The sequence below is a fragment of the Schistocerca gregaria genome, chromosome 6 (assembly GCF_023897955.1).
Source record: "Schistocerca gregaria isolate iqSchGreg1 chromosome 6, iqSchGreg1.2, whole genome shotgun sequence".
NCBI lineage: Eukaryota > Metazoa > Arthropoda > Insecta > Orthoptera > Acrididae > Schistocerca > Schistocerca gregaria.
The window spans coordinates 172,475,377-172,500,047 of NC_064925.1; the positions used below are offsets into that span (position 1 = coordinate 172,475,377).

Here is a 24,671-nt window from a genome sequence, read left to right on the forward strand (position 1 = left end):
CAAATGCCTCCAAGCAGGACATAAATGCTGTTATTCTGTTCTTGGCTGCCAGTAGACGTACCCATACTTTGTAGAATGAAGAATGTGTATGGGGCGTATATGGTGTGCAGTCAAGGCGAAACATCCAGAAAAACTATGACGAGAGGTGCTGCAACTTCATGATTATGCACATACCCATATCACAAATGGTGTAACCCATATATTTTGCCAATTCAACTGAGAGACAATTGAGCACCTGCCTTATAGCCCAAATTTCTCCCCATGCAATTTTAACCTCTTCGGTCTCTGGAAAAAGGCATTGAAAGTCAACCATTCCTGTTGGACGAGAATGTGCAGTAGGCATTTACGGACTTCTTCACACAGTAGGATATGAAGCTTTACCAAACACGTATCTTCAATTTGGTGTATTGGTGGGATGATTGCCACAATACTCATAGTGATTTTACCTGATAGGCATACCAATTGTGGACTGGGCTTTCTAATGGAAACTTTTTGATCACCCCTTGCAGTTATATTGTTAGAAGATTGGAATTCTTTGTTATTGTAGTAATATTGGTTCCAGTTCATTTTTTACAGTCGTCTAAAGGTGAAGTTGGACGTGCTGTTGATATTGCCTTGGAAACAGGCTACAGGCACATTGATACAGCTTACATGTATGGAAATGAAGCAGAAATAGGGCAAGCTTTAAAGAAATGGCTTGATTCAGGGAAACTGAAACGTGAAGATCTTTTTATTGTAACTAAGGTGAGTAGTTGGCATTACAGCTTCTTGTATTAGTTTAGATTGTGGCATGTATGCCTCCGTTTGTATGCTGAGGTGTGGTGCATAATTTGCCCTTTTCAACGTGATGCTTCTACACGACCTGCAATGACAGCAACTCTGAACTCCTTCAAACTCATTCTGTCTTTTGCAGTTTCTTTGCTTAAGATTTTGCTGGCATTGACTACATTATTGTGCAGTGCCACCATTTCATTGTCATTATCATTGTCATTATTGGAGCTTACTGTTTTCTGATAACTTTGCAGTTCATTCAGTAGCTGATATTACATTTATTGGTCAGATGATCAGCATGCAGAATCCATGATTCCATTAGTGAGGAACAGAGGAGGTGGTTCAGTCATACATTATTATCCTGGTTGATATGAAAGCGATGCCCAATAATGTTTTCCGATGGGCAGAATATATTTTTAAAGACATATCAACACATACCATCAAGAGAACCTGAAGAGCTCTGAATGATATAGTCATCAAATAGGAAATGACTTACAGACAGAAGAGCACATTATAAGCTAGATCTACAGTGGTAATCTGAAATGCAGGACAGACAAGTAATGTCTACTGTCCAACAACCACGTCTTGGAAGTGAACACTAGAGTTCAGTATCTGTCCATTATAATTATCCGGGCTGTTATGCCATGGTCGGTTGATGAATTGTGTGTCAATTCCCAACGTTTCGTTCCCGTCTACGGAGGACATCTTCAAGGGGGTCTGTAGCTCGATGGAAGGTCCTACACACCTGCTGCTTTGCTACTGACTACAGTCAGTTGGGAATTGACATACAATTCATCAACCGACCACGGCATAACAGCCCGGATAATTATAATGGACATTACATTTCCGGCCGTGAAAGTCTATATTTTAGTTCAGTATCTACCTGTAATCCTCATGGTTCCGCTGTCACTGCACTCATTAGCAAGGTATTCAACATAAAAGATGTGGTTTCACATAGTGATCCTTTTCAGTTTCAATTTATTGCTCGTAACATGTAATTTTACATACATGTGCATTTTCATCTATGTGTAAAGTTTTTACAGTTACATTTTTGTAAACAAGGGGTAAAGAAATTAATTAACTGTGGACTTTTCACTACTCTGTGAAAAAAGACAGATTTTTATTGTTTCTAAAAATGTTGTTAATGTGTAACTACTTGAATGATACAAGAACTTTAATGGTTGTGCATGTAAAGGTGGAATACAAAGTACACAACTGATAAGCTGTCACATTTATCACTACTTCTTGCATTTTTATTTTATGTTTTCTGAGTTTGCAGTGTTTGTTGATGGTAGAAGAATCTTTAGCAAGAATCAGCTGTTGAGCATCACTTTCTGTTGCTTTGGGGGAGCTTACTTCTCAAGTAATTACCAAGCAAGACGGTAAAGTGGTTTAGGCAATTGTTAAATGGCTACCCTGTAAAAGTTTATATTCAGAAATAAAATGAAACAATGGAAAATCCAGGATGGAATGTAACAATAACAGAGAAGGAAAGTTGCTACTCACCATATAGCGGAGATGCTGAGTCGCAATAGGCACAACAAAAAGATTCACACAACTATAGCTTTCGGCCATTAAGGCCTTTGTCAGCAGTACACACACACACACACACACACACACACACACACACACACACACACACACGCAAACACTACTTGCACACATGTCTACAGTCTCAGAGAGCTGAAACCACACTGCGAGCAGCAGCACCAGTGCATGATGGGAGTGGCGACTGGGTGGGGGTAAGGAGGAGACTGAGGCGGGGAGAGAGAGGGATAGTATGGTGGAAGTGGTGGACAGTGAAGTGTTACAGTTTAGACCGAGGGCAGGAGACAAGGTGTGGAGGGGGGAGCGGAAAGGAGAGAAATAAAAAGAAATTAAAAGACTCGGTGTGGCGGCGAAATGATGGCTGAGTAGTGCTGGAATGGGAACAGGGAGGGGGCTGGATGTGTGAGGACAGTGACTAACAATGGTTGAGGCCAGGAGGGTTACGGGAACATAGGATGTATTGCAGGGAAAGTTCTCACCTGCGCAATTCAGAAAAGGAGTATATTGTGTAGGTTCGGTGGACAGCGGAATACCACGGTAGAAGGGGTGGGGAGGATAGTGGGCAGGACATTTCTCATTTCAGGGCATGACGAAAGGTAATCGAAACCCTGGCGGAGAATGTAATTCAGTTCCTCCAGTCAACTCCGCAAACGTAATTCACACACATGGCTGCAGTCTCAGGCAACTGAAACCACCCATGTTAGTAAGAGATGCATTGTGAGAGTAAAATAAGTAATTTGCATGTGATTTGATTGACAGGTGAGCTGTATGAGCAAAATGGAAGAATCTACAAGACTCCTGCAGCAAATATCTAAAACTCATAAAGGAAGGCACAGGTTCAGCCAAGAAATATCAGAATTGCCCATTGGCAGATAAGTTGGAGTTTTTTGTGACACACCACACTACATCCTACATCATCAAATGTTGAAGAGTCAGAATAATCATTACTTGACATTGAGGGTTGAGAGATAGAAGCATCAAATGAACCAGCAGTGTCAGCTCCTTTGGCAAAAAATCCAAAATGAAAAGATTAAGGAAGCTTCAGCTGCAGTCCCAAAGAAGAGAGAAGCATGAGTTCTACCAAATAGGTGACTTATTTTTGAGCTGTTCACACTCATTCAAGCCATTCACATTTTGCACACAAACTCATTTAAAAATCCACTGGCTCAGTTATTTTGAGGTAGTGAGCTTGCAGTATTAAACAATGCAACATCACTGCAGCTGTCCCCTGCATTGCTTCCATCATCCAGCTCAGTGGTGACGCAGTGTAGTACTGATACTGGATCATCAAATGATGTCACCATACAGAGCAAGATTGTGCAGTGGTTAGCACATAGGACCCGTATTCTGGAAGACAACAGTTCAAACCTGCGTCCAGCCAACCAGCCAATGTGATTTCCCTAAATTGCTTCAGGCAGATGCCAGGGTGGTTCCTTTAAAAGGGCACAGCCAATTTCCTTACCCTCCCTTCCCTAATCCGAGCTTGTGCTCCATCTCTAATGACCTTGTTATCAATGGGCTCTCCTTTTCCTCCTCCCCCTTCTCATCCTCTTGATATTACCATTGTAATCTTGGAACCAGGGGGATATTCCAATGACTTTTCTAGTGCCAGAGAAATGTACAAGGAGGCAAATGTGATTTTCAATGTAGATGACAAAGCTCACTATTGTTTGTAGCCAGTGTTGACAATATTTTTCCATTTATATCTTATTTATCTAGTTCCATGTTTTATGACTATTAATAGTTTTGAAAATATGTAAGTATTGATATAAATCCTGTGGTATTGAAAGTGCCTGTACAATAAAGTAAAATTATAGTAAATGGTGTATATCATAAATAATATTCTTCCAAACAGTGATGGTAGAATTAGTTTACATCATAAATAATGTGATTACTTAATACAGTCTTCGCATTGAACCCAAGAGAGTTCCCTAGTTCATTTCATTTTTTTCCGATTTTCCGTTGAACGAGTATGTGTAAAGTTTCAAATAGTTTGTGAGGCATTCAAAAATAACTGAAGAACAAGTCTTCATAAGACTACAGTTCCTTGAAAAGACAGTGAAATTAACCATGATCTTTTTGTTTATTGTTAATATCATGTACAGAATTTCTTCACTTCCTTGAAGTGGAAGCAAATAAAAGCAAATTAATCATCATTAGAACTGCTACTCTTGTTAACTGAACACCAGCTGACTCACTCACAACAAGCACCATTCGACAACTGTGTCACAGTGTCCTGCTCATGTTCTGTTTGATCACAGCCAATCATTATGGAGGACCTTGCATTCCGACCACAAGAGAAGCCAGCTCTCTGTTTGATTGGGCCTTACAAGCTCATTTCCTGTAACAGTTTCACTTTTATGTAGATTTCTGTTGGCAAAAGCTATAGATTTGTGTCCAACTTACCATCTACAATCTTCTCTTAGAATAAATGTGCTACCAATCCTCTGTCACTGTTACCACTCTTAATTCATAAGATAATATGTTAAGAAATCCAGAAGTAATGTCCAAGCTAGTCATGAATTTAATATTGTCAAGCTTTTGTAGTCCCTCATCAGTATTTTCAGATTAATTAATTCCTTCACCAAAAATGTGTTTAAATGTCTATAATCAATAAATAGTCTTTCTCCCTCATCTTTCTTTGAATTAACAACAGGAGTGTTGTTGTACTCATTACAACCTCTCCATGTTATAACCAACTTTCCATTTTCTGCAACTTCACTTTCTGAAAATGGTATACCATATAGCTTAATAATAAATTATTCATGTGGTTTTAACTCTAATTGGCATTCATAGTTTCTGACTTTCCCCCATTGAGTATGTCATAATTTCTCATAAGCAGTTCTCTTCCATATAATCATCAGTGTTCTCAAAGTATCCCTTTCTTTAGCATCAGCAACTTCCTGGTTTGGTTGTTGCTGTTTGTACTACATTATTCTGAACAATTAATGTAGCCTTAGAGAAATTATTCTTTTAGAATCGGTAAAGACTTGTTTTCTATTGAACCAATTAAATCTCAGTTCAGCTGTCACAATCCTATTTGTTCTCAAAGTAGTGTTTTCATTCAAGTGTGGTATTAATAGACAACCTTTTGAGAGTTTTACATTGCCAATAGTAAATGATAAAAGTATTTGTTTCTTCACATCCTTACTAGATCTCCCAGTAGCTCCCCGTATTTTAACCCCCATTACAGACATTTCAACAAAATCTGGGCTGTTTTTAATTTTGATCCTCAGTTTTTCATAAATGGACTACCGTGGACTACCGGTGTTACAAAGCAGGTGACCCCCCACCCCACCCCCCCTCCTCCCCTCCTTCCGGTTACCAGCTTGGAAGTTTGGACGTAGGTATAAGGACTTCCCTGTAACTTGCATTCATTTCTGTCATCCCCTTAATACAACAGATCATTTTCAGTTTCTCTGAAATCCCTATTTTCTGTCCTGTATTTTTACGGGTGCCTCCCATTCCATATATAATGCATTTATAGCCATATCTGATCCCCTTTGTAGTCACAGTTTTCAGTGGCAGAATTATCCTCTCTATCATCCAACTTACTTTCCACCAATCAGGATGCATCTTCTCACAAACTTCTTTTAGTTCAGTCCTCAGCTCCTTATTTCTCTTATTGCCATTACATTTATCCCAAGCTACGCTCAAAATTCCATGCTATATGTTTTCCCCCTATTCTTCTTTATTTCCCCTGTTAATCTAGTAACTAACAAATATTGACTGGTAAAATTTGATCTAATGAACATATTTATCTCTTGCTGTTTCTTTTCTAATCTCAGCATAAAGCATCCCTTTCTTACCATAAGCCACCACCACTGTTACCATCATTCTTTTCATTGTCGTCATCGTTGTCATCATCATCATCATCATCATCATCAGTAATACACTCAAGAGCGAAAGAAACTGGGACACATGCCTAACATTGTGTAGGGCCACAGTGAGCACGCAGAAGTGCCGCAGGAAGACGTGGCATGGACTCAACTAATGTCTGAAGTAGTGCTGGAGGGAGTTGACACCATGAATCCTACAGGGCTGTCCATAAATCTGAAAGAGTATGAGGGGGTGGAGAACTCTTCTGAACAGCACTTTCCAAGGCATCCCAGATATGACCAATAATGTTTGTGTCTGGGGAGTTTGGTGACAAGTGGAAGTGTTTAAACTCAGAAGAGTGTTTCTGAAGCCACTCTGTTGCAATTCTGGATGTGTGGGGTGTTGTATTTTGCTGCTGGGAATTGCCCACATCAGTCATAATGCACAATGAACATGAATGGATGTATGTGATCAGACAGGATGCTTACATACATGTCACCTGTCAGAGTCATATCTAGACATATCAGGGGTCCCATATCACTCCAACTGCACACGCCCCACAGTATTATAGAGCCTCTACCAGCCTGAACAGTCCCCTTCTGACATGCAGTGTCCATGGATTCGTGAGGTTGTCTTCACACTTGTACATATCTATCCGCTCAACACAATTTGAAACGAGACTCATCTGACCGGCAACATGTTTCCAATCATCAACAGTCCAATGTTGGTGTTGACAGACCCAGGTAATGTGTAAAGCTGTGTGTCATGCAGTCATCAATAGTATACAAGAGGGACTTCGGTTCCAACAGCCCATGTTGATGATGTTTCATTGAATGGTTCACACGCTGGCACTTTTTGATGGCCCAGCATTGAAATCTGCAGCAATTCGTGGAAGGGCTGCACTTCTGTCATACTGAATGATACTCTTCAGTCGTCATTGGTCCCATTTTTGCAGGATCTTTTTGCAGCTGCAGTGATGCCAGAAATTTGATGTTTTACCGGATTTCTGATATTCACAGTACATTCATGAAATGGTTGTATGGGAAAATCTGAACTTTCTCTTTACCTCGGAGATGCTGTGTCCCGTCGCTCGTGCGCCGACTATAACACTACATTCAAACTCACTTAAATCTTGATAACCTGTCACTGTAGCAGCAGTAACCGATGTAACAACTGCGCTTGGCACTTTTTGTCTTACATAAGCGTTGCCGACTGCAGTGCTGTAGTCTGCTTGTTTACATATCTCTGTACTTGAATACAGATGCCTGTACCAGTGTCTTTGGCACTTCAGTGTATTACAGTTGAATGATAAAATCTTTTCACCCCAAGTTCATAATCATCAGTCACCAATTACAACATTAAAATCTGTGCAGTTACTCTCACTTACATTATCTCATGACCCTTAACTTATCTATGCAGAACTGATCATATTTATTATTTGTAATTTTCTGCCCCTTTGAAATTTCATTTTTTGGGCTGACTAGAAATTTGTGATCACTTTGGCATCCAACTCCACCTCTTCATTATATATGTTTTGGATTTCTGATATCTGTCACACTATAACTCATTGCTTTAAAATTATGGAAATTTGTCCACAAGATTCTTCTATGCTTATCTTTTACTTATTGTGCATGGTCTTCTTTGATTTACTCTCCTCCACAATTGGTACACTGCTCCCAATGCCATTTCGACTTCTGGAAGCACTCTTGGTCTTCCTCTTGCTGGGTCATGTGAATTGTATTCTGAGAGTTTTCTTGTATCTTGTCTATTGTCACAAATTGTCATCCTGTCAGCTGTGTTTTCAACTTTGGAAATAAAAAAAAAAAAAAATCTGCAGGGGCCAGGTCTGGAGAGAACAGAGAATGAGACAGCATAGTGATTTCGTTTTTTGTACAATAGTCACACACCAACAGAGACAAATGTGCAGGTGCATAGTTGTGATGCAAGACCCCTGAAATTTCTTGCCACATTTCAGGAGTTCCCTTCTCACATTATCTTGCAGGTGTCACGACACATCCTGATAGTACCATCAATTAACAGTTTGCCTCTGAAGCACGAATTCATGATAAACTAATCATTCAAAGTTGAAGAAAACTATCAGCATGGCTTTGACATTTGATCTGATCTGACGAGCTGACCTGATCTGATGAACTTTTTGTGAACTTGGAGAACCTTTCCCGACCCATTGTGAAGACTGAACCTTGATGTAAACATCATAAGTGTAGACCCACATCTCATCACCAGTTACAATTCTCTTAAGGAATCTCTCATTGCCATTTGCATGGTCCAAAAGCTCTTCTCAGATTGCGAGGCACAGGTCTTTGTGGTCTTCACTCATGAACTGTGGGACGAACTTGGCAGCAACACAATGCATTCCAAGATGCTGTGTCAGTATTTCATGACATGATCTGATTGAAATCTCTCAGACAGTCAGTCTTCAATTGGCAAGCACAATTTCATTGATGTTTCTAATTTGAGCATCATCAGTAGGCATCAAAGAGCATCCTGATCGAGGGTCATATTCAACTTCTGTCCAGCCATTTTTAAACCATGTGAACTATTCGCAACACTGAGCTTAGCTTAAGCACTCATTGCAGTAGGCTTCGTGGATCATTTGTTGTGTGTCTGTTGAGGTCTTCTGGAGTTTTACACAAAATTTAATGCATATGTGTTGCTCTTCTAACAATACCATTTTGAAATTCGCAAGCTGTACGACAAACATTCTACTCAAAACAGACATACAATAGTAAAAATTCTGGCAATTACACATTAAATACAAGCATGTGCAGGGATGCCAGCCAAATTTTGCTCCAATCCGCCATTGGTGCAAAATTACGAATGTTCCAAAATATTTTGAACAGACCTCGTATAATCTCTTCATTTGGTACACCACCTTTTATTTTGCCCATAAGCTCTTGAATTTCTTCTTCCGTTAAACCATTCTTTTTCTTTAATTATTAACCTGATTTTAGTTTGCATTTCTCACCCCAAACACACTTTCTGCTTACATTTCCCTTGATATCTGATCTCCTATTATCTTTTGGTCTGTTATCCCCCTCCCATAGCTTACCTCTGCTTTTAGATCATCTATTCTGATTCCTATTTCTCTCATTCCAGTTATAATCCCATCTGTTCCCATGTTGCTGATACTCATTCCTGTAATTCTGTACATCTCCCATGGTTTCTCCCACTATGATTTTGCTCTGGAACAAATTATTATGTTTAAAAAAACTTTAATGCAATTATTACTTTCCATGATGTAGAGTATTTAAAGGAACCAAGAAAAACAGGGACCACTTGTCTGATAAAATGAAATGAGCATGTTCATTCACTGCTGTAAATAGAGAGCATTTAGAATTATAAAATGCAAAGGAAACAACCACAATTAAAACTGTAATTGATAAAGGGACACAATAAATTTGAGAAAATAGAGCCAAAAAACTTGAAAAGTACGATTTTATGACAGATGTCTCAGTGTAGCCACAAGGTTGTGTGATCAGAAGGCAGGTTCATGTTTCCTTATTATTCCTTTCACTTGGAGTTGGGTGGACCAAGAGGAATGGATCTGCCATGTCCTGCATGACCAGAGAATGTACAGTTGAATGGGAATTGTGGTATCAACTCTTGTACACCACTGAGAGCAAACAACCACCACCATGATCTTAAGAGGCACTACAATCAACTGATCTCGTGAACACACTGGGCCCAAAATATCAGCAAATCAGCTCTTCAAAATTTTTAAAATAAAAGTTTTGGTTAATTTCATTCATTTAAGATTCAATCCAGATGGTTTTGAAAATCACTATTTCCAGTACCACATTGAGAAATCTTCCTTTTGCTGCATGATAACCTTATAATTTTTAAATGTAGATAATTTTTAAATTATGCTAGACACACGTATAAATCAATAATGCATACACAACCTGCACAAATAAAACAGTTCTCTTTTGTGCGTATGGCACATGAGAAGGTACAACAGTTAATTTCATGTGACCACAATAGGCACTGGATAACCATTTAACATGTTGCTTTCTCAACAAGATACTGGATATATTTCTAATGTTGTTATATTTAATGACAGGTTTGCATTTTTGTGTATTCTGGAGTTTTAATTTTGGTGATTACTAATTAGTCAAAACCAGAAAACTCAAAATACACCAAACTGATCAAGACAGTCTTGAATAAAAAAACCATCTATTGTACTTGTTGAATCTTCCTGTCTGTCATAGCATATGTTTTAATTGAGATGGAATTAGACTTTTATACAATCTGAGAGATACACGATTTTGTCACCTTGACTTTTCAGCATTTGCTGATATTCTGAGCAGTCGTCTTACATATGGGTTTTGACTAGTTGCCTACAGACACAGAGCAGATCCTGACAATTTCTAGAAATTAAAAACAAAGATTCCAAGACTTACCAGTAGTGTCAGTGTCGCCCTAACCGCCGTCTGCTTAATGTCTGCTGTGCAGCGAGCTACCTTAATTTAAGTATTAACTGTATTTTTCTTACTTGTCACTTCTTCTTCTGCGTGTTTTTGCTTTTAGGAAGCTTTAATAGTAGAGTGCTATTAAGTGCTCCATAGATCTCGTGTTTGTTTTGAATACAGTCAGAGAGAGTCCCTTTAGTCAGCTATAGTGCCAGTAGTGTCAGTGTCGCCCTAACCGCCGTCTGCTTCACGTCTGCTGTGCAGCGAGCTACCTTAATTTAAGTATTAACTGTATTTTTCTTACTTGTCACTTCTTCTTCTGCGTGTTTTTGCTTTTAGGAAGCTTTAATAGTAGAGTGCTATTAAGTGCTCCATAGATCCCGTGTTTTGTTTTGAATACAGTCAGAGAGAGTCCCTTTAGTCAGCCATAGTGCCAGTAGTGTCAGTGTCGCCCTAACCGCCGTCTGCTTCACGTCTGCTGTGCAGCGAGCTACCTTAATTTAAGTATTACCAGTATTTTTATTACTTGTCACTTCTTCTTCTGCGTGTTTTTGCTTTTAGGAAGCTTTAATAGTCGAGTGCTATTAAGTGTTCCATAGATCTCGTGTTTGTTTTGAATACAGTCAGAGAGAGTCCCTTTAGTCAGCCATAGTGCCAGTAGTGCTAGTGTTTGTTTTCAATACAGTCCAGAGACAAGTAGTGCTATTTTCCTTGTTTTCTACAAGAAGTGGTTAGCAATCACAGTTTAGTCAATAATCAACCGCCTTTAGTGAATTAGCAGTCTAGTTAAAAGTTGATTAACACTCTATAGTAAATTGATTTCTTAGGATGGATAGGATGTGTGGCTGCTGTGTACGGACGCAGGAGGAGCTGGCCACTCTTCGCGAACAGCTGAGCGTGTTGATGGCCACGGTCAGCCGTCTTCAGGCTGCTGCCTTGGAGTGTAGCGGCAGTGGGGAGTCTGGTGCGTCGCAAGGTACACCCCAGGTGTTACATGCTTCACCCACTGTCCCTGCTGTCGAGACATCTTCGCGGGTACCGGGCGCGGTTGGGCCACCCTCTCCCCAAGGGGAGTGGCGGGTTCAGCGGCGTTCGCGGCGCACGAGGCGGAGGGTCAATGTGGAGGCTGGCCGTGTGGCGTCGCCCACTCTGCCTGTGAGTGGACATGTGGCCGCTCCTTCAGCAAGGTCCGAGCAGGCACACGGGGGGAGGGGTTTATTAGTTATTGGGAGCTCCAACGTTAGGCGGGTGATGGAGCCCCTTAGGGAAATAGCGGAAAGGTCGGGGAAGAAGGCCAGTGTTCACTCTGTCTGCTTGCCGGGGGGTCTCATCCGAGATGTGGAGGAGGCCCTACCGGCGGCGATAGAGAGCACTGGGTGCACCCGACTGCAAATTGTTGCTCATGTCGGCACCGATGACTCCTGCCGTCTGGGTTCAGAGGTCATCCTCAGTTCGTACAGGCGGTTGGCGGAGTTGGTGAAGGCGGAAAGCCTCGCTCGCGGGGTGCAATCAGAGCTAACTATTTGTAGTATCGTTCCCAGAACCGATCGCTGTCCTCTGATTTGGAGCCGAGTGGAAGGCTTAAACCAGAGGCTCAGACGATTCTGCGGAGAGCTGGGGTGCAAATTTCTCGACCTCTGCTATCGGGTGGAGAAATGTAGGGTCCCCCTGAATAGGTCAGGCGTGCACTACACGCCGGAAGCGGCTACGAGGGTAGCGGAGTACGTGTGGAGTGCACATGGGGTTTTTTTAGGTTAGAGAATTCCCTCCCTAGGCCCGACAAGACGCCTCCTGAGACGCGGCAAGGCAGGAGTAGGCAAAATGCAACAAGGAATAACAATATTAATGTGCTAATAGTAAACTGCAGGAGTGTCTATAGAAAGGTCCCAGAACTGCTCTCATTAATAAACGGTCACAACGCCCATATAGTACTAGGAACAGAAAGTTGGCTGAAACCAGACGTAAACAGTAATGAAATCCTAAACTCTGATTGGAATGTATACCACAGAGATAGGCTGGACAGTGAAGGGGGAGGCGTGTTTATAGCGATAAGAAGTGCAATAGTATCGAAGGAAATTGACGGAGATTCGAATTGTGAAATGATTTGGGTGAAGGTCACGGTTAAAGCAGGCTCAGACATGGTAATTGGATGTCTCTATAGGCCCCCGGGCTCAGCAGCTGTTGTGGCTCAGCACCTGAAGAATAATTTGGAAAATATTTCGAGTAGATTTCCCCACCATGTTATAGTTCTGGGTGGAGATTTTAATTTGCCGGATATAGACTGGGAGACTCAAACGTTCATAACGGGTGGCAGGGACAAAGAATCCAGTGAAATATTTTTAAGTGCTTTATCTGAAAACTACCTTGAGCAGTTAAACAGAAAACCGACTCGTGGCGATAACATATTAGACCTTCTGGTGACAAACAGACCCGAACTATTTGAATCAGTTAATGCAGAACAGGGAATCAGCGATCATAAAGCGGTTACTGCATCGATGATTTCAGCCGTAAATAGAAATATTAAAAAAGGTAGGAAGATTTTTCTGTTTAGCAAAAGTTACAAAAAGCAGATTACAGATTACCTGACGGCTCAACACAAAAGTTTTGTCTCAAGTACAGATAGTGTTGAGGACCAGTGGACAAAGTTCAAAACCGTGGTACAATATGCGTTACATGAGTATGTGCCAAGCAAGATCGTAAGAGATGGGAAAGAGCCACCGTGGTACAACAACCGAGTTAGAAAACTGCTGCGGAAGCAAAGGGAACTTCACAGCAAACATAAACATAGCCAAAGCCTTGCAGACAAACAAAAATTACGCGAAGCGAAATGCAGTGTGAGGAGGGCTATGCGAGAGGCTTTCAATGAATTCGAAAGTAAAGTTCTATGTACTGACTTGGCAGAAAATCCTAAGAAATTTTGGTCCTATGTCAAAGCGGTAGGTGGATCAAAACAAAATGTCCAGACACTCTGTGACTAAAATGGTACTGAAACAGAGGATGACAGACTAAAGGCCGAATTACTAAATGTCTTCTTCCAAAGCTGTTTCACAGAGGAAGACTGCACTGTGCTTCCTTCTCTAGATATTCGCACAGTTGACAAAATGGTAGATATCGAAGTAGACGACAGAGGGATAGAGAAACAATTAAAATCGCTCAAAACAGGAAAGGCCGCTGGTCCTGAAGGAATACCAGTTCGATTTTACACAGAGTACACGAAGGAACTTGCCCCCCTTCTTGCAGCGGTGTACCGTAGGTCTCTAGAAGAGCGAAGCGTTCCAAAGGATTGGAAAAGGGCACAGGTCATCCCCGTTTTCAAGAAGGGACGTCGAACAGATGTGCAGAACTATAGACCTATATCTCTAACGTCGATCAGTTGTAGAATTTTGGAACACGTATTATATTCGAGTATAATGTCTTTTCTGGAGACTAGAAATCTACTCTGTAGGAATCAGCATGGGTTTCGAAAAAGACGGTCGTGTGAAACCCAGCTCGCGCTATTCGTCCACGAGACTCAGAGGGCCTTAGACACGGGTTCACAGGTAGATGCCGTGTTTCTTGACTTCCGCAAGGCGTTTGACACAGTTCCCCACAGTCGTTTAATGAACAAAGTAAGAGCATACGCACTATCAGATCAATTGTGTAATTGGATTGAGGATTTCCTAGATTTCAGAACGCAGCATGTCATTCTCAATGGAGAGAAGTCTTCCGAATTAAGAGTGATTTCAGGTGTGCCGCAGGGGAGTGTCATAGGACCGTTGCTGTTCACAATATACATAAATGACCTGGTGGATGACATCGAAAGTTCACTGAGGGTTTTTTGCAGATGATGCTGTGGTGTATCGAGAGGTTGCAACAATGGAAAATTGTACTGAAATGCAGGAGGATCTGCAGCGAATTGACGCATGGTGCACGGAATGGCAATTGAATCTCAATATAGACAAGTGTAATGTGATGCGAATACATAGATAGATAGGTCCCTTATCATTTAGCTACAAAATAGCAGGTCAGCAACTGGAAGCAGTTAATTCCATAAATTATCTGGGAGTACTCATTAGGAGTGATTTCAAATGGAATGATCATATAAAGTTGATCATCGGTAAAGCAGATGCCAGACTGAGATTCATTGGAAGAATCCTAAGGAAATGCAATCCGACAACAAAGGAAGTAGGTTACAGTACGCTTGTTCGCCCAATGCTTGAATACTGCTCAGCAGTGTGGGATCCGCACCAGGTAGGGTTGATAGAGAAGATCCAATGCAGAGCAGCGCGCTTCGTTACAGGATCATTTAGTAATTGCGAAAGCGTTACGGAGATGATAGATAAACTCCAGTGGAAGACTCTGCAGGAGAGACGCTCAGTAGCTCGGTACGGGCTTTTGTTAAAGTTTCGAGAACATACCTTCACCGAAGAGTCAAGCAGTATATTGCTCCCTCCTACGTATATCTCGCGAAGAGACCATGAGGATAATATCAGAGAGATTAGAGCCCACACAGAAGCATACCAACAATCCTTCTTTCCACGTACAATACGAGACTGGAATAGAATGGAGAACCGATAGAGGTACTCAGGGTACCCTCCGCCACACACCGTCAGGTGGCTTGCGGAGTATGGATGTAGATGTAGATGTAGATGTACGAAGCGGGAAAGCGCCGGTAGACAGGCACAATAAAATAACACACAAACACACACACACAAAATTGCGAGCTTTCACAACCGTCAGCTGCTTCGTCAGGAAAGAGGGAAGGAAAAGGAAAAATGAAAGGATGTGGGTTTTAAGGGAGAGGGTAAGGAGTCATCCAATTCCGGGAGCGGAAAGACTTACCTTAGGGGGAAAAAAGGATAGGTATATACTCGCGCGCGCACGCACGCACACACACACACACACACACACACACACACACACACACAGACACAAGCAGACATATTTAAAGGCAAAGAGTTTAGGCAGAGATGTCAGTCGAGGCGGAAGTGCAGAGGCAAAGATGATGTTGAATGACAGGTGAGGTATGAGTGGCGGCAACTTGAAATTAGCGGAGATTGAGGCCTGGTGGATAACGAGAAGAGAGGATATATTGAAGGGCAAGTTCGCATCTCCGGAGTTCGGATAGGTTGGTGTTGGTGGGAAGTATCCAGATAACCCGGACGGTGTAACACTGTGCCAAGATGTGCTGGCCGTGCACCAAGGCATGTTTAGCCACAGGGTGATCCTCATTACCAACAAACACTGTCTGCCTGTGTCCATTCATGCGAATGGACAGTTTGTTGCTGGTCATTCCCACATAGTATATATATATCATTCTGCAGTTGAAATTGCTTGTCATAAAAGATAGGACAAGATACATTTTGAGAAATACAAAAATAATGCAGTACAACTTAATAGTGGAACCAAAATATCTCTACAGAAATGAGTGATTGGCTCTGAATTATAAATCTAGAAGTTTTAGAAAGAGGAATTATGAAGAAAGTTTCACATACAATGAGAAGCACAGAGGATATCCTTGTCATTGATTGATGGTGTTAACTGTAATCTTCCTTCAATTTCTTGAGAAACACAGAAGTCTGGAAATAAATAAGTATTGATGAAGAATATGACACATATTAAAATAACAAAGATGAAGAAAAAGAACACACATTTGTTTGGATGTTTAAATCTTGAATAAGAAATTTACATGAAAGTGGATTGTTGAAGTTAAATATTTAGAAATACCCAAAATAAAAGATTTTTTTTTAATGAAAGGGTTGAAATTAATTCTAATATATCTAATATAGAAGCAGCAAGACAGCAGGTGTGAAATGGTCTGAAGAAAAACAAAAAAAGGAAGAATGAAAGAATTGTTACAGGCTGTCCTATTCTGGCTGTAGAGATATGTTTGTGGGAAGGTGTGGATGGGGTTCTCCACTACCATGGCAGTTAATGATCAAGAATGCTTGCTCCAGAGCAAAATTCTTCATTACTTGGTACCTCGCATACAGTACTGTGGTGGTAACAATCCAGGTGCTGATTACGGCTTCATGACTAATTGGCAGTGAGTGATGTTACCAATGGTATGCTGAGACTGCAGTTCCTGGTGGAAGGGAGTGTGTGACATTACCAGTGGTATGTTGACACAGTGGTTGCTGGTGGCAGACAATGACCTTGCTGGAGTGAGTCACCTTGTCAGCACAGTGACTTAAAGCTAAACTAGATGGCAGTTGAATACTATCGACCATGTAATGCCGGCAGGAAGTGTGCAGGCCCCACATCAAACCAGACCCCGCGGAGACTTGCTGGAGTGCCATGTGATGGTGCCCACTGTATGATGACCTCACCTCAGCAGATTCAGTTTGGAGCCCAAAACTATCAGGGCTAGCTGATGGCTCAATAGATTGATTGCTTTGTGTAATTGATGTGCCGCTGGATGAGGCTGGAAAAGCTTAGCCAAACATTTGACTAGTAACTGGCACTGAGAATGGGCTGGTCAACTGCACGGCACCAAAGGAATGTCTCTCCATCTTAATGTGCTATGACAGATTACGTGCACTGATCACATAGTCATCTGTGAAAATGCTGTTCTGTGCTACACAGAGTACAACATAGTCAACCACTGACAGCAGAATGCTGCATTGTAGGGTACTGTGCCAGCACTGCTTCAGCGCCCAACTACAGAATTAAGTCATTGGCTGGTCCATACATCATTTAGCTGGTTGTGAAAGTCCATCTGCAGCTGAGACCACAACAGAATGCTAAACAAAAAAGAGCTGCTGGCCATCAAAACAATTCCTTAGCTTCTTCCCGTGTGTTCGTTTGCAGTACAGTACACGTGTGTGCTGCCTGTTCTGTGTCCATTGGGCACAATATTTCATTGAGCAACCGTGGTGACCTCATTAGGCATACTGACAGACAGACATTATAGTAACATGTGGGGAGGGGGAAAAGACTGGCTGCAGGTGTGTTTGTGGAATGTGTTGTGATGGAGTGAATCCAGGGAAGGGGATAGGTAGGAGGAGGACAGGGAGTGCTGGAGGTCGAGGCCAGGAAGGTTACAGGAATGAAGAATATGCTGTTGTGAGGGTTTCCACCTGCACAGTTCAGTAAAGCTGGTGTTGGTAGGAAGCATCCATATGGCGCTGGCTGTGAAGCAGTCATTGAAGTGAAGCGCATCATGTTGGGCAGTATGTTTAGCAACGGGGTGGCCCATTGTCTCTTGGACACATTTTGGCAGTGTCCTTTCATATGGACTGATAGCTTGTTAGTTTTCATGCCCACAAAGAACATTGCAGCTTATTTTGCAGCCTACTATCCATAACCATCCCTCCTATGTAAAAGACAACAACCATTTCCTCCACTGACTCTCTACAGTTCCTGTTCCTTTACCTTTATTTTGGAATAATTTGTGTTGTTATTGACTGTTATTTTTTGCAGTTATTTTTTGACTGTTATTTTTTTCCCAACATAAAATTTCTTATGACCATGAACCCTGACTTTTCTTGCAATTCTTAGTCAAAGTAAATATATAATCAGTACACTCATTTATTTAAAATAAAATTTCATTAACTAGGATAACCTCTAAAAATACATTTTCCATCAGTATTCCATTATATATCACCAAATAACAAACTGTGTTTCCTCCAAATCCAGATCTTTATATCTCCAGTCTCTCTCTCTCAATATTTTTATTTCACTATCAACATTTTTGTTGCAAGTTCAGGCATGGAAGAACAATGAATTTTTTTGTGGGTCCCAGCAACAACATCTGTAGGCACACCACAATAAGCAAAATAACTTCGGCATGGGCCCCTGATAGATGCTGAGTATGCTAAGTGTGGAAGACACATGTTGTTCTCAGGTTCCTTCAGAATACATGCAAAATATAGGAAAATATGTGTTTCACAGAATTAACATTCACTTCATTCCCTTCAAGAAATTTGAGTTGATTTCACAATTTCTTTATTGGGTTCATATTGACTATTGTTCCACAATAAGAAATCATAAGAGATGCTTGCCTCCCATATTGTGGGACATGCGGACCATTACATTTTCACATAATTATTTTCATTTCTGTGCACAGCATTTTGGATTTTCAGTCACCATCAGGCGCCTCATTATATGTAGATTTGCCATAGAACACAATATGTACTGCAAATTAAATTCCATCTTGTCTTCAGGTAGAGAATTACTTGGCAGAGGGGCATAGGCTGCCAATAAATAGAGACAGACAAGATGACAAATGACTGGGGCAATGGGTCATGGTAAGTTGTGGTATATGACAAATCTTGATAAAATGAGGTATCAGATTATGGGTGAAAGAAGTCCAAAGTACAGTGCAAGTACAACAGGTAAAATCTGTAAAGTAAACAGTTATGTAACTGCTTTTGATATATCAAAATAGCTAAGATTCATGTTCAGTTATATTATAGGCAGAACTTTCAAGGGAAACAAACTTTTACCTACAATTACACACCCTTCCATATGTTTTGTGTGTAGTGTTAGCATAACAAAAAGTTGTATAGCCTATATTTAGCTCCTTTCTGCATCAAATTAAAGTCCTGTAAGGGGGCATGTGATGACTTGAATGGAGCAAAAAGTGAGAATTCCAGGGATTCACATGCATAGGAAAGACTATACACACAAAAGCTTTACTTCTGTAACAGTTGTTAGCCACACTCCAGACAAGATCCAGAACCATTACAAATGTTTATTTTCATTATAAATAGTAAATAGAGCATTTCAAATGACAGTTTAGACAGACAACAAATTGTGATGCAAAAAAAAAGTAAATTCTGCCAATTGGATTAGGATGATAGATGTGAGAAAAAATGGATACACAAGTGTTGAGGATTTGTCATCACTTGTTAACATATTGCCTATTGGCTTGTCTCTTGGTATCTTCAGCTGACATTTGTTTAGTGATTTTTCTGACAATTCACCAACATGAGTGGTGTGCATTGTCAGAGATTCATCCTCATTAGTGTTGGTGGATCAGAATTGAGCCCATGGCTTAATGTCATATTAACTCCCGTGCTGATTTGATGGGGAGGGGGTGGGGGGTTGGGGGTGGGGATGGCCACACTGGCATTTCCCAGCTCATTACTGCTGTAGGTCCTTTATTATTATTTGTAACAGTTATCCATTGCAGCTCAACAGTCATCCATTGCAGCATATGAATTCGGGATCTGTTTAACATAATGCTTTGTTCTTTCTAATCAAAAGTTATTGTCATATTTATGAATTTCAATGGCTCCAGAAAACAGGCATGATTCATAAGCTAATATCTCTACAAGACCAATGTGTGAACTACAGCATTTCAAATATGAGATGCAACACTTTCTAAGTGTTGAGGGACAGTAGATACTACACCAGTCATATCAAAAATGTCAGGAAACCTAACATCTGGTGTCGTGACATGTCAGAAGCAGAAATGTGAGGTTAAGCCTTTCTGCCACACACCCTCAGAGTGATGGACAGAATTGGCCATATATTGCACAAACATTGTATGAAACCTATATACAAACTGATCAAAATGATCAGAGAGTTCTCGGGTCACCAGAATGATTTACTATCTAAAAGCTGATGAAAATGATCAGAGAGCTCTCAGATCACCAAAATGATTCACTCGCAGTGTCAGAGTACACCCCATGCAGTGTACAATGTGGAAAAGTCTTATGATGGATTGACGAGACAGTCTATCAGTACCAGGACCATCGGGTGTAAATAGTATTGCAGGTGGAGAAATTGCCTGGCAGAGCATGTGCTGTGTAAGACCAATCATGTAATAAAATTTTCTAATGCAGGTTCTCCCTGTGGAGAAGAGCTATCATGCATATTTGTTCAGGGATGTCATAAAATTTAGAAACATTGCAGTAGTATTGTAATAGAAAAAACAAACACAATTTATTGGATGTAGTACTTTATAGAGCAACACATAAGATACAGGTTGTGCATAGCACTGAACACATTGACTGAACAACAGTAATACATTGTAAACAATAGTCCAAGCACTCATTTCTGATCACTTAAATAATGCTGTTTCTTTGGCAGCTCACCAGAGCATGCCGGGAGGCCAACCCAAGTGGCCTCTGTAAGTAGGCCTGTGAACTTTATGGATGTGTGCTCTCTGAAATCACATATCATGAGGAAGGTACATCAAAAATTATTAAGAAAGAAGAAAGCATCAGTATAAATGTATTATTGATTCACTTGCTGCAGCAAATGACCAATGCAGGTAACAGTGAGAGAACCATAGCAATAATGATCAGAAAAATGTCCTCAGACATTGGTGTGACAGGGCTCAACTCCAATCTGCCACCAGCAATGGATCGGTGAATGTTTGAGAATGCCAGTCACTCATCCTGGTGAAATGTCAGAAAAATCATTGAACAAACCTCAGCCAATGATACCCCCCCCCCCCCAAAAAAAAAAGCCTAGTGGCAATATGACAAAAGAAGGATAGACAATGAGGAATTTTCCATACTTCCTTGAAGGAATCTTCCAGTTCCTGGGTTTGTCACTGTAACTGCACTGATTTTATTCTTATCAGAGAAGTTAAAGACAGTGAGAGATTAACCTTACAGTTCTTGTCTTTCAGCTTCCACCTGCTGGAAATCGTGCAGAATCTGTAGAAAAGTACCTTAAAAAATCTCTAGACGCCCTGCAGTTGAGTTACGTTGACTTGTACCTGATACACCACCCTGTGGGGGTCCAGGATGTGGGTGGTCAAACTTTACCGAGGGACAAGGATGGAAATGTTCTCTTGGACATGGAAACTGACATCATCAGCCTGTGGAAGGTAAGTTTCATTACTGCTAGTGTTCCTGTCATATAATTACTGTGTATTTAATTGTATTGTGGAACTTGAAAGCGTGCATTTTCTAAGAAATTTGTGCTTCATTGCATAATATAGAATATTAAATACTCTAATAAATAGATTTTATCAAGAAGGAAATTTTTGTGGGAAATATGCTTATAGTATTACTACAGGTTATCCTTGAAAGTAGCAACATTAGAAATGACTACTCAACTACTTACCTGATCTCTGTGATTGTTGGTTGATGACTGCCCCAGAAAAAGAAAGAAAGTGACAAAGTCTGGTTACAGTTTTCTGTTGATTGTGCCATGTGAAAAGTATTCAGTCTTCCCGATATTCCATAAAACACCTATCAGTGGTTATAATTAAAGTGCAGCTACTCAAAGAGGTTCATTGTGGTCTGTAATTTTCATATGGCATCGAAACTTGATAGATATTACAATACATTAATGTGGAACAAATTTACACTGGAAAAAAAAAAAAAAAAATTAGTTCCACTTTTGGCCAACAGGGGCAAATCAGGTGCTGTGAATGCAAGAAAAATGTTTCCATATGTAATGGATTCGGAATGAGACACGAGAAGAAAAGGTCAAACAAGTGAGAAAGACATTATGTTTGTGTTATTATTAACTGCCACTTACACAGTCTGTTCAGTATGAGCACCACAGACATTGATAAGATGCTGTACAGCACCAGATTTGCACCTGATTGGCAAACTCTTTTCAAGTGTAAATCGGTTCCACATTAATGCATTAGAATATCTACCATACTGGATCCACACTGGATCTGCGTGAGTAGCTGCATATTAGTTATAGCTACCTAGTACAACTTCCTGAATGTGTACACATTTCGGTTCTTTGCTGTGATTTACAGTTAAACACTGGAAAATCCACGATGGGTTAATAGCATGTCTCAGTTCAGTCTTAGCATTTGCTGCAGTGTTAAGTTTGTCAAGCTTTTCTGACCTGCACAGGTGGGAATTCTCCCTACAGCAGGTCCTTCACTCCTGTGACCTCCAGGCCTCAACCTTTGGTAACCCCTGTCCTCCTGTCCTCCACCTGTCTCCATCCCCTTCCCCGCTCCCAACCCAGCCTCACATTTCTCCTGCCCCCCCCCCCCTCCCGCCCCACGTTCACTCCCCCTCCTGTCCATAGAAAACGTGCATCTCTGGTTCTCTCCTGTTTCTTCCACCCTCCAGCACAGCCTTCCATTGCAGCACCTAGCAGTCCACCATCATGTCCCTGCATATGTCCCCAACAGACAGCTCTTCAGCATCTTCCCACAACCCTGTCCTGCTATTCCTTCCTCTCCCCATGCCTTTTATGTATCTCCCCACTGCACAATCCGGCCAAGACTGCTACTAACCTCAGCTGGACCTCAGCACCTGTAGGTGATAGCTTATCCAACAGTTTAATTTTAAACGGGTGTCCATTGCTCAACACCTCCTCTATGTGGTGAGTAGTGATCTATTTTAGTTAAAATTAAATTGATTATATACATATAACATGACATGACATCAGACTCCTTTTGATAAATTACTTTACTTTTTTGACTAACATGTTTACTTTCATATAATTGTAAAAATATTATGAAAAAGTTAGTTGCTATTCAGAATACAACGGAGATACTGAGTCGCAGAGAGGCACAACAAAAAGACTGCCATAAAGGGAGCTTTCAGTCAACAAGGCCTTCTTAAAAAAAATAGACAACACACACACACACACACACACACGACCAAAGTCTCAGGCAGCTGAAGCCAGACTGCGAACAGCAGCATGTGATGGGAGAGACAACTGACTGGGTGGTGGGGGTAAGGAGGAGGCTGGAGCAGGGTTGGTGAGGGATAGTAGGGTAGGGGTTAGGAAAGGTAAAGTGCTGTTTGTGGGAGCTTACAAGGACGAATGGAGAGATAGCATGGCAGATAGGTGCAGTCGGGAGGGGGGGGGGGGGGGGGGGGTAATAGGGAAAACAGAGAGGTAAAAAGACAGTGGTGCGTTTGTGGAATAGAGGCATGTGTAGTGTTGGTTGTGTTGGTATGGGCACAGGGAAGGGGCAAGATGGGCAAGAACACTGACTAAGGAAGGTTGAAGCCAGGAGGGTTCTGGGAACATCGGGAATGTTCCAGGTAGAGAGAAAAAAGCTGGTGTTGGAGGGAAGGTTCCAAATGGCACAGATAGTGAAGCAACCATTGAAATGAAAAATGTCATGTTGGATTGCGTGCTCTGTAATGGGGTGATCCAGCTGTTTCTTGGCCACATTTTGTTGGTGGCCATTCATGCAGACAGACAGCTTATTGGTTGTCATGCCCAATTAGAATACAGCACAGTGGTTGTAGCTTAGCTTGTAGATCACATGAGTAGTTTCACAGGTAGCCCTGCCTTTAGTGGGATAGGTAATTTTTGTGACTGGACTGGAGTAGGGAGTGGTGGGAGGATGTGCAGGTCTTGCATCTAGCTCTCTTATGGGATATGAGCCATGAGGCAAGGGGTTCGGAGCAGGGGTTGTGTAGGGATGGACAAGGTTTATTGTCAAGGTTCAGTGGGCAGCAGAATACCATTGTGCGAGCTGGGGAAGGATGTGGGTAGAACATTTCTCATTTCAGGGCATGGCAACAGGTAATCAAAATCCTGGTGGAGAATATAATTCAATTGCTGCATTCCTGGGTGGCACAAAGTCACAAGGGGAATGTTCCCCCGTGGTGGGGATGGTGAGTGACTGGAAAGAAAAGATGAGGGAGATACGTTTTTTTGTACATGGTTGGGAGGGTAATTGCAATCTATGAAGGGCTCATTGAGACTTTTGGCATATTTAGGGAGGGATTGCTTATCACTTATGTTCCCGCAACCATCTTGTCCTCAATCTTTGTCAGTTATTTTCCTCACCATCTAGTCCCTTCCCTGTTCCCTTTCCAGCACTACACAGTCCTCAGTTCCACCAGTACAACCACAGTCTTTGTACTTCTCTCCTTTTCCACTGCCCTCCACTTCCCTCCCTTCCTCTCCCCTCACCTCTCGTCTCCCCACTCCCCCTCCTGACTGTGACTGGCTGCCCACCCTCTCTTAATCTCATCCCTATATGCTCCCTCAAGCAGCTCTTTACTGACCCTCATCCCTACCATACTCTCCCTCCTCCTTACCCCCACCATCTGGTTGCCTTTCCCGTCTTGCGCTGTTGCTTGCAGTCTAGCTCCAACTTCCAGAGTCTGTGGTCATCTGTGTGCGAGTTGCATTTGTGCTAATATATGTACGCATGTGTGTGTTTGGTCTATTTTTGACAAAGGCCTTGTGGGCTGTAAGCTCACCTTCCAACAGTCTTTTTGT

The 24,671-nt window shown here is 41.4% G+C and overlaps 1 protein-coding gene across 6 annotated transcripts in view; it reads left to right on the top strand.

Annotated features, from left to right (window-relative positions):
• The window catches only part of LOC126278359 (1,5-anhydro-D-fructose reductase-like), a 129,301-nt gene that overhangs the window by 33,235 nt on the left and 71,395 nt on the right, over window positions 1–24,671 (top strand). For all 6 annotated transcript variants that reach the window (XR_007550694.1, XM_049978420.1, XM_049978419.1 and 3 more), the window contains 2 exons: window positions 577–744; window positions 21,133–21,333. Coding sequence is in view for 5 of the 6 variants with exons in the window: in XM_049978420.1 (XP_049834377.1) it covers window positions 577–744; window positions 21,133–21,333 (369 nt within the window). In the remaining variant the exon portion in view is untranslated. The remainder of the gene's footprint in view (window positions 1–576; window positions 745–21,132; window positions 21,334–24,671) is intronic.